Source organism: Camelus bactrianus, chromosome 2 (assembly GCF_048773025.1).
Source record: "Camelus bactrianus isolate YW-2024 breed Bactrian camel chromosome 2, ASM4877302v1, whole genome shotgun sequence".
Classification (NCBI taxonomy): domain Eukaryota; kingdom Metazoa; phylum Chordata; class Mammalia; order Artiodactyla; family Camelidae; genus Camelus; species Camelus bactrianus.
The window spans coordinates 134,814,973-134,830,483 of NC_133540.1; the positions used below are offsets into that span (position 1 = coordinate 134,814,973).

Genomic DNA, 15,511 nt, shown 5'->3' on the forward strand with positions numbered 1-15,511 from the left:
GTTTATTTGGGAATTTAAAGAGGGGGGTACGAGTGCCAAGTCGACAAGGGGTGGACCGTGGCGCTTCCACTTCCCGGGATGCCCTTCCCGGTTTGCCTCCGGTCGGCTCGGCTGGAGGCGTGGGTCTCGGGAGGCGGGAGGCGGTGCAGGCCGAGTGTCCTGCAGCCCGGAGCTCCTCCAGCTGTGCGGGGGTCTGCCCCCGGCCCCGGCCCGAGTGCGGCCGGTGGGAGCACCTGCTCCTCCTCACCCGCCTGTCCGGCCGAGACGCAGGTGCGGGCAAGCCCGCGAATCCGTGGTGCGTCTCGGCGGGAGTGGAGGGTCCGGTCAGGCTGGACCTCACCCTACAGCCCTCGGCCCGAGGTCCTCAGCGGGCAGGTCTCGTCGCCCCCTCGGGCGCAAAGTCTGGATAAACGAGACTCCGGCCTGTCGGGAACCTCCGTTCAGACCCCTCCTCGCCGGGACGCAGCTGCCTCAGAGTCCGGCTCGGGCCCCTCCCGGCGGCCGGAAGAGGAAGCGTCGGGACGTGCCCGTTTCCGGGTGTTGAAGCCCCGCCCGCAACTGGGCGTGGCAGATCCGCCCGTTTCCGGGCGCGGCGGAGCCGGCCCGCCCATCCTGCCCAGAGGTCCGTCCTGTGTCTGTCGGTCCTTCTGTCTTTTGGTTCCGAGCGCGCAGCGTGTGGAGGTGTGTCGGGGCGGGGCGTGCGGTCCAGGGTGGGCGGGGGTCGTGCTCTCCGGAGCGCGGGGCCGCCCCCTGCGCCCGCCCAGGTCCCGCCCCGCGCGCGGGCCTCAGTTTCCCAGGCCGTTCCGCACCGGGACGTGGGCGGCGGCGGGGAGGTGCCTGGGGCTGGGATGCTGCGCCCCGGTCCCGGGACGGTTGGCTTCTGGAGCTGCGGTTTCTTTGCACAACCTTCGCAGGCTGCGTTATTTGCTGCCCAGAGTCGGGGGCAGGGCGCACAGAAGTACTGCAGTGTTGGGTAACCGGCTCCCCCGGCAGATGCGGTCACTTGAGACCAGGAGGGGCCCACAGTTGGCCAGCGAGCCCAGGCAGTACCAGTGGGACCCTGCCCTGTTCTGGAGCATGCAAAGACCCCTTGTGTTCCCCGTGTCCCCTTGGCAGGAGCAGCTCTGATACAGCCTGGCTTAGCCACAGGAGCCACCGCTTTAGGTGCGCGCTGGCTGTAAGCCAGTCGGGGGAAGGGTGGAGACGGCGACAGGTGGGAGACTGTTTCCCCCCGTGGTAGGTGGGCGTGGGCGCTGGGGCACCCAGATGTGCCCTCGTGCAATGTGCCCTCGTGCAGTGTGCCCTCGTGCAGTCCCGCCACACGCTCAGCCAGGCCGGATCGGAGCAATCCCCATCATGGGCTGGGGAGCCGGAGGCAGCTGCACCCCGCGCCCACCCATCCGCCAGCAGCCGGAATCCGAAACCCGCGTGGTCACCGTAGTCTTCCTCGGCCTTCTGCTGGACCTCCTGGCCTTCACTCTGCTGCTGCCCCTGCTGCCCGGGCTGCTGGAGAGCCATGGCCGGTCCCACGTGAGCCTCCCCCAGTCTCCATGCCCCTTCACTCCTTGCCCCCGTGCCATAACTGCCCCATGATTGCCCCAAGCCTTTCAGGGACACCCCCCCCCCCAGCCCGTCACACTTCCTCATCCCCCAGGATCCCCTCTATGGCTCATGGCAGCGAGGAGTGGACTGGTTTGCTGCAGCCATCGGGATGCCCGCAGAGAAGAGATACAACAGCGTCCTGTTTGGAGGTATGGCCCTGAGCCCACATGGTGGGCCCACTTGGGTCCTGTCTTCCTGGCCCTGGCCGTCCTCCTTTCCCTGGGCGCCTGTCAATCTCAGGCTCTGGCCCTCATCTTCTCATTCCCAGGCCTGTCTGCCACCTTTCCAAGTGATGTCCACTTACTGTTGGGGCCACCTCAGCTGGAGGTCCATGGCCTGAGAATGCAGAGTCCAACCTGATCAGACCCTTGTGGTGACTGACTTCTGTCTCTTCCAGGTCTGATTGGCTCAGTTTTCTCCGTCCTGCAGTTCCTCTCCGCACCGCTCTCGGGGGCCGTATCTGACTGCCTAGGGAGGCGCCCGGTGATGCTGCTGTCTCTGGTATGGGTGCCCACGGGTAGGGGCTCCTCCCACCCCACCCCACCCCCGCCCCACAGTGCTCTGGGGAGGCAGCTGTGGGCCCTTCACGGTCCCTTGTTGGCCCTCACTTCCCCCTGGGGGTGGTGGCTGAGGGGGCGGTGGCTCCTGTGGCTAAGCCAGGCTGTATCAGAGCTGCTCCTGCCACGGGGACATGGGGAACACAAGGGGTCCTTGCATGCTCCAGAACAGGGCAGGGTCCCAGGAGTACTGCCTGGGCTCGCTGGCCCACTGTGGGCCCCTCCTGGCCTCAAGTGACCGCACCTGCCCTCGACCCCTGCCCTGAGGCAGGCAGGTCTGGCCACCTCATATGCCGTGTGGGCTGCCTCGAAGAGCTTTGCAGCCTTCCTGGCCTCCAGGGTGATCGGGGGCATCAGCAAGGGGAACGTCAGCCTTTCTACTGCCATTGTCGCCGACCTGGGCTCACCTGCCGCCCGTAGCCGGGGCATGGTGAGTGCACACGCTGGGGGCCGAGGGCTGGAGGGGCGCCTGTGTCTTCCTGCCTGGCTCAGGCAGCCTTCTCCCCAGGCAGTCATCGGGGTGGCCTTCTCTCTGGGCTTCACGCTGGGCCCTATGCTTGGCGCCTCCCTGCCCTTGGAGTCGGCACCTTGGTTGGCCCTGCTCTTCGCGATCTCTGACCTGCTGTTCATCTTCTGCTTCTTGCCGGAGACTCTGCCCTTGGAGAAGCGGGTAAGGTGGGAGCCAGAAGGACATGACTTGAAGGTGCAGAGGCTCGGCTCAGCTCCAGGGCCTGTAGGGGTGCCGGCCGTGTGTGCCAGCCCCATGGGCCAGGCTGGCCAGGCTGTCCTTTCCTGATGTCCAGAGGCTCTTGGGACCACAGGGCCTCCTGGGGCGCCTGGCTCCCCGGACCCTCTGCCCCCTGGGCATGGCAGGTGGATGGGAGTTTCAGGTCAGGCCCATCCCTGCACTGCCCAGCCCGGGGACGCGGCCAGCTCCTGCCAGGGCCCTCAGTTCTGTCCTCTCCAGGCGCCCTCCGTCACCCTGGGGTTCCGAGCTGCTGCTGACCTGCTCAGCCCCCTGGCCCTGCTCCGCTTCTCTGCTGTGGCTCATGGCCCAGACCCGCCCACTGGAGTCAGTAAGGAGCAGGCCCCCTCGAGAGGGTGGGGCTGCGGCCCCCTCAGGCTGCCCCCCGGCCCTGACAGCCCCTCCCCGCTGCTCCCCAGGGCTGGGCAGCCTGCGCCGCCTGGGCCTGGTCTACTTCCTCTACCTCTTCCTGTTCTCGGGCCTGGAGTACACGCTGAGCTTCCTCGTGCACCAGCGCTTCCAGTTCAGCAGGTGGGGGTGTGGGGCCCCTCCCGGAACCCGCCTGGGGACACCCTGCAGGCTCCCCATCCTGGCGGCCCCCAGCCCGATCGCTTCAGGGCTGACTCCCACCTTGGCCCAGCCCCTGGGGCCCAGCGAGGATCCTGGGGCTGGCGGGTGACCAGCAGGCTGTCGCCCAGGCTGCTTGGCTCAGCGCATGAGAACAGGGGCGCTGACAGCTCCCCCCTCGCAGCCTACAGCAGGGAAAGATGTTTTTCTTCATCGGCCTCACCATGGCCACCATCCAGAGCACCTACGCCCGACGGATCAGCCCTGGCAGGGAAGTTGCAGCTGTGAAGCGGGTACGGGGGCTCCCCTGGACGTGGGGGCAGGGTGTCCTGAGCACTGGCCAAAGCAGCAGGGCTGGTTCTGAGATCTGCCGTGCCGCCTGCAGGCCATCCTGCTGCTCCTCCCTGCCTTCCTCCTCATCGGCTGGGGGCACATGCTGCCTGTGCTAGGCTTGGGGCTGCTGCTCTACTCCTTCGGTGAGTGGCCCTGCCGGGGCCAGGGGGGGTGCGGTCATGGGCTGCCGGCCTCTCCTCTGGGCTGATGGGCGCCTCCTTGATGTCCCCCCACCAGCCGCCGCTGTCGTGGTGCCCTGCCTGTCCTCCGTGGTCGCCGGCTATGGTGAGAGGCCCTTCCCTTGCCCCAGGCCAGCCGGGCGGGACGGGCCGATGGGCACCTGACAGCCTCCCCCGCTCTCCCTGCAGGCTCACCCAGGCAGAAGGGCACAGTCATGGGCACGCTGCGGAGCCTGGGCGCCCTGGCCAGGGCGTTGGGGCCCATGGTGGCCGCCTCAGGTGAGGGCCACCGGACGGCACTCGGGGAGCACTGTGCACCCTGGGGGGGGTCAGGCCAGGCCACGGGGGCTGCCGGCCCCCGGTGAAGGCCATGCAGACCCTTCCAGCGCCCCTCAGCCTCCTGCGTCCACTCCTGCCACGTCGGGGCCTGGGGCGCTTGTGGACAGGCTGGGCGCAGCGGCCATCATCGCCTGTCTCCCCACAGTGTACTGGCTGGCTGGGGCCCGGGTCTGCTTCACCGTGTGCGCGGGGCTCTTCCTGCTTCCCTTCTTCCTCCTGCGGGACCCGAGGCCCCCGGCACAGACACACAAGGCTGAGTAGCTGAGCCGTGACCCCACGCTGAGGCCGGAAGTGGGAGGTCTGGGCCAGGACTGCTCCGCTGCCTCGTCCCTACCGGGGCCCAGCCCAGGCGGGCCCAGGACCTGCAGCCCCAGGGCGCCCACGAGCCCCGTGGACCTGGCCTGTCTACCCAGAGGAGCAGACACTACAACTTCTCTTTTCTACTCAGTGCCACAGGGTGTCAGCCAGGCCTCTGAACGACGAAATAAAGCAACTATTTTGTACCAAGTGCCTTTCTCCCGTGCATAGGCCTCGTGCCTACCACACCCACTGCCCTGGGAGACCCCCAGGCACCAGAAGCAGCTTGAGCTGAACAGCTTTTATAGCTTCACTGATCACAGCCTGTCTCCCCTCCACTGGGCTGGGGTGAGAGTCAGGTGAAGGAGCCCCTACTGGTGGGGTCAGCACTCGTAAGGTGGTACTGGGGGTGTGCCCCGCACCCTGCCAGACTGGGGAGGAGGGTCCCCCTTTGCCAGGCTGTCCCACCACAGATCCTGGCTTCACTGCCCTGCCAGCGTCTGCTCAGACTGTGGACCCAGGACCGCCCCCAGGCCCTGCCTGTACTTCCTGGGGACAGCAGGCACTTGCTGGGGCTGTGGCTCTGGGTCAGGGGCCCTCTGCAGAAGCAACAGATTGCACTTGACCAAGAAATAAACACTAGGAGATTTTTTTTTTTTTTGGAATGTGAGACAAACTTCTGGAAGTCCTACTTTAAAGGAACAAAAAAGGAAATTAAAGAAATTAAAACGCAAAACTGCTCCCCAAGTTTAGACAAGGAGACTGCTTAAAGAAATTTATTTGTGAGTAAAACATCGTATAGTGAAGAAAGGCCACAGGACCTGCCCTGCCAAGCCTGTGTCCATGTACACAACTGAACTTCATGTTGTAATACAAAGAGTTAAAATAAACTACAAAAATGAAATTAAGGTCATTGCATATGTGGGGTCAGAGGCAGAGATAAAAGGAAGAGCCTGTGGTTAACTGAGTTCAGGGTGAGGGGAGAATTTACCACCATCTCGGCAACGCAACGATACACACGAAAAGCGGCTTGCTCGCCAGTGAGCTCGAAGCAGAGGTCAGTGCCATGCAGCCGGCCTCAGGTCCTGTGAGGGTGTCGAGGGCATGAGACCCGAGCCCACATCTGGTACCAGGTCCACCAAGGGGCCCTGCCCCTCCAGGGGGCCCACCTGGGGGACAGGCTGGCACCGGCAGCTCCTGGAACAGGGCACTGTCGAGGTGGCCATCGGGCCACCCACTGGCTCCCACTGGGCAGCTTCACGCTGTTTTCCAGGGATCTGAGTGGAGTGTTGGAGGCGGAGGGGGAGCTCCGTCAGTGACCACGGGACATCAGGTGGGGCCCCCAGGGCCAACTCCTGCCTCGAGCTGCCTTCATCAAGACCAGGGCACCCTTCAGGCGGAGCGAAGGTAAGAGCAGCTCCCCTCCCAGGTCTGAGACCTCCCCAAGGCGCGCGGCGCCCGGAGGCCCCTGACGCAGGCCCCGGGGGGAGGAGCGCGCCTGCGCAGAGGCCCGCGCGAACGCAGGGCAAGGGGGCGCGCCTGCTGGAGAGGGAGTCGGAAATGCCTCTTCCCTCCCGACGCGCCTTCCCAACGATGGGACCCGGACGACAGGGCTCTGGAGACCCCAGTGAGCAAGGAGCGGGATCTGGTTTGGGGCGCGGGAGCCACTGAGACCGCGCATCGGTTGCCCTGGGTGCAGAGGCCCGCCTGCTGCCGGGGGCGCCCGCTCACCCCAAACCCGCCCGGGAAAGGCCGCCTCAGAGGCTGCGCTGCTGGCGGGCGCGCGAGGGCCTCACAGGACCGAGCCTTCGTGGGCCTCACTGAGCAGACGTGCTAGCAGGAAGCTGTGGTCTGATCCAGTCACCTGAGACCTTGGGGTGAAGGCGCAGCAGACACGGGGAGCGGTCACTGCACAGCAGGAGGGCAGTGAGGTCAAGGTCAGGGCCTCCTCCGGTCCAGCCAGAAAATGACGTGACACCCCGAGGAGCCTGCGTCCCCGGGGAGCAGACTGAGCTGGGCCGACGTGCTGGTCCCTGTGGGGCAGGACCCGGAGCTGGACGCGGAGACAGAGTCTCCCCCAGAACCTGAGGCTGAGGGCCCGGGGTGGGGGCCGCTGCGCACACGGGGTTAGCACCGCTCTGCGTGGGGGTGGGGGGGTCACTAGCTACACAGAGGGCGGGGCTTGCATTCCACTACACAAGGAGACAGCAGGGGACGTGGTCGGGGACAGTCTGGTGGCGTCAGTTTGGTGGGACAGGCCTTCAGGAGTCGCTCCTCCTCTTGCTCTTCTTCAGGAAGGAGGGGGTGCGGAATTTCTTCTTCTTTTTGGACGGGGACTTCCCCGGAGACCCATCGCTGCCGGGGTCCACGGCAGCCCCCTCCTCCGCAGCCGGGGCTGTGGCTGGCTCGGGGCTGGCCTCCGTGGGGGACCCGGTGGGGCTTGGAGGGCCCCCAGCTTCACAAAGCCCCTCCTCCTCCTCCTCCTCCTCCTCTTCCTCCAAAGTCGGGAAGCCGAGCGCTTCCGAAGGCTCATCCGGGGACAGGTCGGGGAGGGGCGGCTGGAAGGTGGCGGCATCGCTGTCGTCTCTGGGAGTCGGCTCCTGCGGTGGGTCTGGCAGGCGGGACAGGAGAGACAGGGTTAGAGGGCGACTGCCCAGACCTCAACGGGGCATCTCGAGTGCCCTGCACAGAAACTGCCTCTGTATGACTCTAGGCAAGAATAAGAAACTTTAAATAAGATCTGCCCTACTCCAAGGCTGGAGGCAGCTCATAGGACAAGACGGAGATCAGTCTCAGGGCAGTTCTAAGCTCCTCTCATGGACGGCCTGCTGACACACCAGACTTGGTCACAGGGCCCCGGTCCCTACCGCGGACAGGGATCATGGCAAGCGGGGAACAATGTCCTGCGTTAAACACGTGAACCCTTCAGGACACGTATCAGTAGCCCTGAAATCAAGCCTAGATTTACATCCACAACACCTGGTCTCCCCCAAGGAGAAAACTATGGGAAGCCTCAGCCACCAGCGAGAGCCCAGGAGTCAGCTCCCGGCTCCCAGACCCCCGAGCACCACCATCAAGCGAGAGCTGGAGGACTCCTCAAGGAAGAGGGATGAACTGTAAGGTGAAACTTCAAGCCATCTTAACAGTTTGAACATGGAAACGTGGAAGAGCCAAGCGGCACTTGTTTTAAAGCAGCAGCCTGTTGGCTGACTTCCACACTGACCCCGGGGGGACCAGTTTTGTAGATTTTTTAAAACTATCTGCAAAGTTATAAGCCACAGAGTGGTTAGGCAACACCAAACCATCTAGTACCCAGAAATCTAGCCGAACATCGGAGGTGACAGGGAGCCGAGCTGAGCGAGCTGAGCAGAGCGCGGGGAGAGGAGCGGCTGCAGGACGCGGCTCCAGGGCTTTCTCTGCCCAGCCCGCCCTGCCCGCTGCCTCCTGCCTGGGGTAGTTAGATGCTCCGGGGGTCAGCTGGTTAGCTGGGGCAGGAGGCAGTTGGGATTCACTGCCAAGCATGCAGAAGGTGCTTGGGGGGCTGTATCATTTAGCCAAATGTGACCACCCTTCCACCCTCCTCAGTTTAAGCTTAAGCACCCTGCTTAACGCAAAGATCCAAACACATGCAACCCACATGCAGCAGGCTGGCAAAATCCCAGCCTGTCCGAACCTAGTCTAGACTTATGTCTGATCTGATACAGCAAAACCTCCCCGCTGAGCAGTGACGAGTCTCGAAGGCTGAAGGACAACGTGGTCCCTCCAGAACTTCTGAGACCCAGAGTGCCCTGGGCAGCACTGCCTCAGCCTAGGAGGTGCTGCGGGCAGGCTGCCCCCGTGGGGCTCAGGTGACACAACCCCTTTCAAGAAGGCCACTGCCCACGATGGAGGGACTGGGTACAAGAAAAGGGGGCTTTTGTTTTTATTTTGAATGAACGGAAAACAAAACTTAATAAGCAACAAAGAAGCAAGAGAATGAGGCAAAGCACAGGGGACTCTGGTTAAGCGACAGGCCAGGCGGCGGCAGTACTTACTATGGTAACAGGTACTCTTTAGCACATCCACCTCCTGCTTGTGACGCAGCCACAGGAAGAGAAAGCACAGGAGAGAATCTATGCGTTGTCACAGCACAGGGTTACAGACGGAGAATGGCCGGGCCATTCTTGTGGACACAGAGGGGCGGAAGGTGAGCCACAGGCCCCCGACAGGCACGGGGAGCATGGTGCACAAGGCCGAGGGACAGACACGCAGGCCACGCGCCAGACACACAGGGGGCTGGTCGGAGAGGCCAACAGAGGCCAGCACTCTCCATGACTGATAAATACGGCAAGTCAAATGCAGTCCTGCAGCCCAGGCACAACGGAAGACATTTCCAGGGCTAATCTGAGCACAGTAAGGTTTAAGAAATGTGCAAGCAGTGGGCAGGATCGACATAAACGAAGCTGGGCTCCAGTCTGCAGTCTGTCCTCCCACCTTGTCGTGAAGTCTCACTAAGGAACCTGTTCTGCTGCAAGTTACCCAGGACAGACAGAACCCAACAGGAGCAGAGGCCGGCGAGTCAGAAGCCTGTGATGAGCCGGTTTCCGTGTCAGTGCACACCCCTGCGTTAGTGTCAGGCCAGCTACTGCCGCACTCCGCTGCTTTCCTCCAACCCGACAGAACTGGAGGTCCACACCTCCTGGCGACGCCGGTCCACAGGGCCGTGCACACCCCCCGACCCGGGGCAGCTACACCGCTGCCGCCCCCGGAGAGCTCACCTTCCTCCAGCTGGACCGGGGTGCTGGGGGGGGTGTGGGGGGCGGCAGGGGGCTCCGGAGGACTCTTTTCTTTCTGTTCTCCAGTCTCGTCCAGACTCTCTGCAAATGAACAGAAAGTGAGACGACGGTGAAAAGCTTTAGACACCAGGGCCTCCCCCCCGCCCCTCTGCCCGGACAGCCCTCCTGCCCCGACCCTCGGGGAGGGCTCACAGCCACTCCCGCAACCTTTCACTCCTACTGGAAAGAGGATGAGGAAGCTGGCTATGACGGGGTGTGGGTCTGAACCTCGGGCTCTGCCAGAGCAGCCTCTGCGGCATGCTGGGACCAGCGACCCCAACCTGTCCTCTACTGCCCTCCAGTGAGGACCCCGCCCTCCCACCTGAGCAAGCAGCCCAGGGTCCCAGGCACCCTCGCCCTACTCGCCACCTCAAGGGACGTTACACGAGCATGACTGTGGTTTAAAGTTTTATTCAGGGCGTTTTCTGCCAACAATGTAAACTTGGCCACTGTAATGCGCAGTTGTACTTTCTTAAGTAAAATGTGCTGATAAACCAGAGGAAAAACTGCAAGAACGAGGACCCCGAAGTTCCAAATCTACTCCTCACTTATGGAAAAATGCACAGAATAACCCTAAGTCCTCAAATCTCCTCCTCTCATGTAAACTTCTTTTATAATTAGCACCTTGGGACTAGTCGGCTCCGAATTCTGAACAAATCCAGCCTCCTAGGTCCCTGAGCTTGCAGCCCCCTTCCTGAGGCCAAGTGCCTGTAAACAAAGGCCCTCCCATGTCCTGCCTGAGCGAACAAGTTCCTTCCACCAGGAAGAGGAGCCAAAGCCAGAGGCTTTCTTCCTCTCACCTGAGGTGCTGAGCTCTGCCGGGCAGCCCGAGCTTTCCCCGCGGCACACGACTGCCCTCCCCCCACCCCACGCCGAGGGCCAGCACCAGTGCTGGGCAGGGGTCTCCTGGCCCCTGGCTGCCACTCCCACTGCTGACAGCGATGCGGTCACAGAGCACGGTCATAGCTGTCCCCGTCCAGGTCCACTCGCTGTAACGTCCCTCCTGATGGAGCCTCACACGGAGAGGAAACTCCTGTGTCTTGTGTGGTTTAACTTAAACAAAACAAACACACAAGAACTCCAGGTCTCCTAGCCTCTGGAAGAGTCCGGAGGACAGGCATGCATGTCTGTGCACAGGGGCGTCAGGCCACAGGACCGCCGGCTCAGGCCCACGCACCACCCCTTGTTCTTAGTCTAAGGCAGGTAATCACGGCCACAGCTCAGACAAAGCTTTCTGCGGGGCTGCATGCCCCGTTCAGGAGACAGAGCTTGCCGTGAGTCTTAATTTTAACACGTATCTAACAGAAAGTGACAGGCAGTGACAACGTAACACTTAGGAACAGCTCAACAGCACATTTTCTGCACAACTCAGATTTCAACAGCAGCTGAGCAACACATTAGTTGGTCTAGAACAAGACTAAAAAAAAAGTTAAACTGGGGCAAATCAGAGCTTGTCTTCGAAGCAGTACACAGTTCCCAAGAGGGGAACTTCAGTCCCACACACCAGGGGACTTCATTCCGGGAAGACTGACTCCCAGGAGGGAGAAGCCCTGAGGATGGCGGCACAAGCCTCCCGGCGGGGCCTCTGCGGGAACCAACCCAGGGCCCTCAGAGGGCAGGCGAGACCCACCGTGCTTCCCGTCAAGAGGCGGGGGGCAGGGGTGGGGGGGCTGGCGTCTCTCCTGAGCTCTCAAAACGTTTGGATCTACTTTAATAAACCTCACGTTTGAAGCAAGCTGCTCCATGAGGTTCTGGCTCTTAGAACCACTCGTTTTCCTTGATGTAAAACAGTCCAAACACATTTTATGAACACAAGACCTCTTACATCAGTGAGCTACCCTACCGAGAGAGACAAAGCCTGCGCCAGCAGTCGGCCTTGCTCTTCACGGGGCCTGGGGAAGGCCACGAGCGCCCGGCAGCCCAGCCCGCAGGCCTGTGACCAAGCCCTGCCCGGGAGCCCTCGGAGCTCACAGGGAAGAAGAGCCCGCCAGAAAGCCCCAGCGCGACCACCGCTGAGACCAGGCCTGCCACGCGCGGCCCTGCTCCTGGGCAACAGGCCCATCTCTCGGGGCTGCCTGAGAGCTCGCTGAAACGCTCACATGTGCAGCACTGAGCACGGCGCCTGGCACAATGTAACTGCTCAAAATGCGACCAGGAGAATCAAAGGAGGCCTCTCCTCAGTGAACTGTGACAGAGACACATTCTACACGTCAAAGGCCAAATGTGCGTTCAACGTGATGTTCAGGCCGCTTGCCCACTGACAAGCCCAGGTCACTGAGCTCTTCTGTGGGCGTCCTGAGCCCTCAACACAGACAGCGGTCCAGCAGGAGCAGCGAGCACTGCCCTCCGCAGCTGGGACCCCCCGGACAGTGGAGAGCCCATGAGCGCTGCCGGGACCACTAGGCCCGCGTCCTCCTTCCCCACTTCCTTCTTGCCCCGTCCCCACATCGGCTTCTGACAGGCAGGGCGCCTTTCAGGCCCAGCCTCGTTTTGGTGGGGGCACTCAGGGCAGGGCCACCCCCCGCCCTGTCTGACTGCATGCGTGTCCCTTCCTAAGCAGACCATTTACAGGTGAGTCTACCCTCTCGTTCCTCCAGAACTAGCCCGGGGGCAGATCAGAATGTGCACGGAACGGCATTCTGGTCTTTCTCTGTCCGGCAAGCTGCCCAGTCACACGGGACGGGGAGGCTCGCAGCACGGAGCCCGGGACCCAGGGGGCGCGTGCTCACCTTCAGGGCCCTTCTGCTTCCGCTCCACCTCCCTGCGGTACTCCTCCAGCTCGCGGTCAGTGAGCGTGTTGAAGGGGTTGGGGCCCGTGGTGCTCACGATGACGTGGGGCTGGTACTCCTTCTCGATGATGGCCTTGGAGGCTGTCACCAGCTCTCCCTGCGGGCAGAAACGGACGCCGGTCAGCCTGCAGCAGCCCTGCCCCCAGGACTCTTCCCTGTCCCAGGCCAGGCTGCAGGCGGGGGGGGGGGCAGGGGGGGCGGGGGGCGGGGCGGTTTCGGGGGAGCACACAGACATCCCTGAAAGGCAGTCCTGAGGCTTGGGCTGAGCTGCAGCCTGGGCAACGGAAGACTTTGGTGCCACAAAACAAATGCAACAGGAGAGGAAACCCCAGGGAAGTCCTCGGGTTACAGAGAAAGAGGCACCAGAGTGCAGGGGGGGCGCGCAGAGCACCTCAGGGAGGGCTCCATCGTCCCGGAGGGACGGCTGTAAGTCCATCACCCTCCTCCCGATTCACAGCACTGTGAGCTGAGTGCAGAGATTTGTTCACGGTCTAAGAGCACAGAAAAGTTCTGTTCTTTTGACTTTGTGTTTGGTTTATGACTAGATCCTGGAACTTAGCCCGAAACATCGATAGATTTAAAAAGAAGTCCCCAAACAGCAGCATTTGTCTGAGGAATTTGGAAAACGGAGAATTTATTCGAAAGAAAAAAGCAAACAAGCAAAGCAGAGGAGGCCCCGGCACGGCCTGAGGCCGGCAGATGGGCTGGCAGCCGCAGGCGCAAAGCCCCCCACAGCTCATCTGGTGGGCTCCCAAACGCTCTGGGGCTCCCTTCTGAGAAAGCGAAAGTTAACCAGAACTCAAGCATGCGCCCATTACTTAACGAGAACTCCAAAAACAAGAGAGAACAGGAGATTCCACAACTGTTTTGACACAAGGCCGGGCCATCGGCGCCCACTCCATCAGGCGAACACCAGATGCAGAGGGCACATGAGCAATGTGTGCAAGAGACAGAGCCAGGCCAAGCCCCGCGGAACACAGCCCACCGGCCAACTGCTCCCGTGGCAGAGGCTGGGGGCCAGGGCCGGGCAGTCGCTGTGTGGCAACATGGACCCCAGGGGAGAAAAGGCAGACGCTGGACTGGGCAGCCTGTGCTCAGAGAGCCTGGGGACGCGAGGCAGCTGCACAAGGGGGGCCCCCTCAGTGAGCAGGCCTGGTCCCAAATCGACAGGGTCGAATCCTCGTCCGCACGCGTTAGCTCTGTGGCCCGAGACAAGCCCCTTCCCGCGCACAGGCCTCAGCTGTGCTATCGGGGGCGGGGGGGCTAAGATGCGGGGGCGGGGGGACACTCTAGGACCCGTGGCAGCCAGGTAAGTGCACCTGCATCCTGGTATCACTGCCAGTAGACGGTGATGCCAGGTCTGAGGGAAATGTTTACATTCATTTAAATCAAATGTTCAAAATTGTACCCGAGTAAAATATCAAGAATCAACTGCCAGAGATGCCCCGCGGACAAGCCAGGCCCTCTGTCTGCCAGGACGCCTGGCCCTCGAGGCCTGGCGTGGCTGGTTCCTGCCTGCACTGGCAGGGGCCCCTCCTCCAAACCCCTTGGCCAAGCTGCCTGCAAGGCCAGCTCTGAGCAGACCCGGGGACAGAGCCCCGTTATTCTGGAGGGAGGGAAACACAGAGACACGGGAGCTGCAGAGGCACACAGGCGCGCTGTGGAGCAAGCCAGGCCGAGGGACCAGGGAGGACCGGCGCTCCCCGGGGAGGCTCCCGCTGCTTCTCTCGCTTCGGCCGGCCCGCCACGGGCTCCAAGCAGAACCGATGCGGCCTGTGTGCGACGACAGCTCTACCTCCGAAGCTGTGCAAGCCTGGGCTGGTGACCTGACCTCTCTGAGCATCAGGTTTTCATCAGTAAAACCTACCCATACTTGAACGTACATGTTTGGTGCTAGGCCACACACGTACCAGGTGTTCAACACCGAGTTCACCACGCAGCCCCACAAGGTGAGCCCCAAGCCCCCTCACGCTTCCACCACACAGCAGCCAGCACACACGGAGCAAGGAACCTTGCGCTACGCAAGTCGGACAACAGAGCTCTTCCCTCCACTGGACAGCCTGCAGTGTAAACTGTCACACCCTGGGCTCTAACAACTCTATTCACCTGCAGTGAAGTCCAGAAGGCAGCCAAAATTGCTTCAGGCCGCACGATGGCCTGTGCAACGCTGAAGTCAGAGCGCCTCTGGCTGGGCCCAGTGTCCTCCCGGAACTGCAGCGTCGGGTGTGGCTGGCGACTCCCTGCCCCCTCCTCCATCAGAAGACATCCCTGCCCTATGTGGACAGCCGTCACCAGGAGGGAGAGGTGAAACCAAAGTTCCTCCAGAAAAGCCCCAACTTCCCAAGTTGCAGACACGTGCCCCTCAGGTCCCCCCACAGAAAGTGTGCCGCACCCGTCTAACGGGGAGAGGGCCGTGCTTAGAACGTGAACAGCCCTCGTCCCTCTTGCTCGTGGAGGAGGAATTCAGAGTGCCCGGTGAGCAGTGCCGTCTTCCGGGCGTAACACCATCTGCACTTCGGGGTCCACACCAAGGATGTGGACACGGCCCCAGCCAAGGGCGTCAGTGGAGCCAAAGCACGTTTTTGTCATAAAAATGAAATGTGCTTAGTCGGTGGGGAAAAGACCAAGGGTGCCAACGTGAGCACCAGAAAGAGAGCAGGGGGGAAGCGGGAACAGAACTCCATGCAGGGGCACCCACACCTCCCAGCTGGGAGCAGCTCTCTCTGCTAACTCCACGGGACACAGCGCTCCCAGCCAGCATGCTGCTCCGACTACACAGGCGACACGGAATTTCACTCCCACAGGCTCTCGTTTCCCAGCCAGGCACGGGGCTCCTGCAGACACACCTCATGAAGCATTCACACGTGACTGCGTCACACCTCAGGTCTGCGCACCGCTGGGCAGAGCAAAAGCCACACTGTGGCGGGACGAGGAGCTGGGCACAGAGCACCCTTCAGTACAGCTCCCAGGCGGCCCTCCTGCCAGCTCCCAAGAACAGCCTGAAACCACCCAGAGCAGCAGGATGCCAAAGGGCCTGCAGAGCGACGCCGGCGAGCCAGCCTGGGCCCACCCCTGGGCTCGTGGACTCCTCGCACACCCACACCCCAGGTAAAGAGTCACAAACCAACCAGATCACAACAGCTCACAATCCAGAGCACCAAACGCGAAAACAGGCTGAGTGGGGTGAGAACACATCTTCTCCCTTCCTCGAGAAGCTCCTCCAAGAAGGGTCGCTGGAAGCACATTCTAAGGACAAGGAAAAAGGGGCCCCACGGAATGAATACATAAA

General features: G+C 62.2%; 2 protein-coding genes across 18 annotated transcripts in view; one reads left to right on the forward strand and one right to left on the reverse strand.

The window, feature by feature from the left end:
- Positions 1 to 535: 535 nt before the first annotated feature.
- On the forward strand, positions 536 to 4,830 carry MFSD10 (major facilitator superfamily domain containing 10). Of its 7 annotated transcripts, XM_074351526.1 has the most exons (14): positions 597 to 681; positions 1,117 to 1,164; positions 1,298 to 1,530; positions 1,655 to 1,751; positions 2,000 to 2,103; positions 2,431 to 2,589; positions 2,668 to 2,829; positions 3,127 to 3,235; positions 3,324 to 3,435; positions 3,656 to 3,764; positions 3,857 to 3,947; positions 4,042 to 4,089; positions 4,173 to 4,262; positions 4,468 to 4,830. In XM_074351526.1, exons 3-14 carry the CDS (start codon positions 1,357 to 1,359, stop codon positions 4,581 to 4,583), a joined length of 1,371 nt encoding a protein of 456 aa, XP_074207627.1. In that variant the 5' UTR covers positions 597 to 681; positions 1,117 to 1,164; positions 1,298 to 1,356; the 3' UTR covers positions 4,584 to 4,830. The 7 variants fall into 7 exon arrangements, with proteins under 7 accessions (XP_074207621.1, XP_074207611.1, XP_074207627.1 ...); XM_074351520.1 differs by lacking the exon at positions 1,117 to 1,164 and having other exon boundaries at positions 536 to 681; XM_074351510.1 differs by having other exon boundaries at positions 554 to 681; positions 915 to 1,530.
- Positions 4,831 to 5,367: 537 nt separating this feature from the next.
- The window catches only part of ADD1 (adducin 1), a 74,812-nt gene continuing 64,668 nt past the window's right edge, over positions 5,368 to 15,511 (reverse strand). For 6 of the 11 annotated variants that reach the window (XM_074351438.1, XM_074351440.1, XM_074351441.1 and 3 more), the window contains 3 exons: positions 12,163 to 12,319; positions 9,377 to 9,475; positions 5,368 to 7,230 (listed from right to left, as the gene is read on the reverse strand). In XM_074351438.1, coding sequence (XP_074207539.1) covers positions 6,881 to 7,230; positions 9,377 to 9,475; positions 12,163 to 12,319 — 606 coding nt within the window. In that variant the 3' untranslated portion in view covers positions 5,368 to 6,880. Of the gene's footprint in view, positions 7,231 to 8,652; positions 8,688 to 9,376; positions 9,476 to 12,162; positions 12,320 to 15,511 lie in introns of those variants that run through there. The other 5 variants (XM_074351452.1, XM_074351455.1, XM_074351458.1 and 2 more) reach the window with 2 other exon arrangements.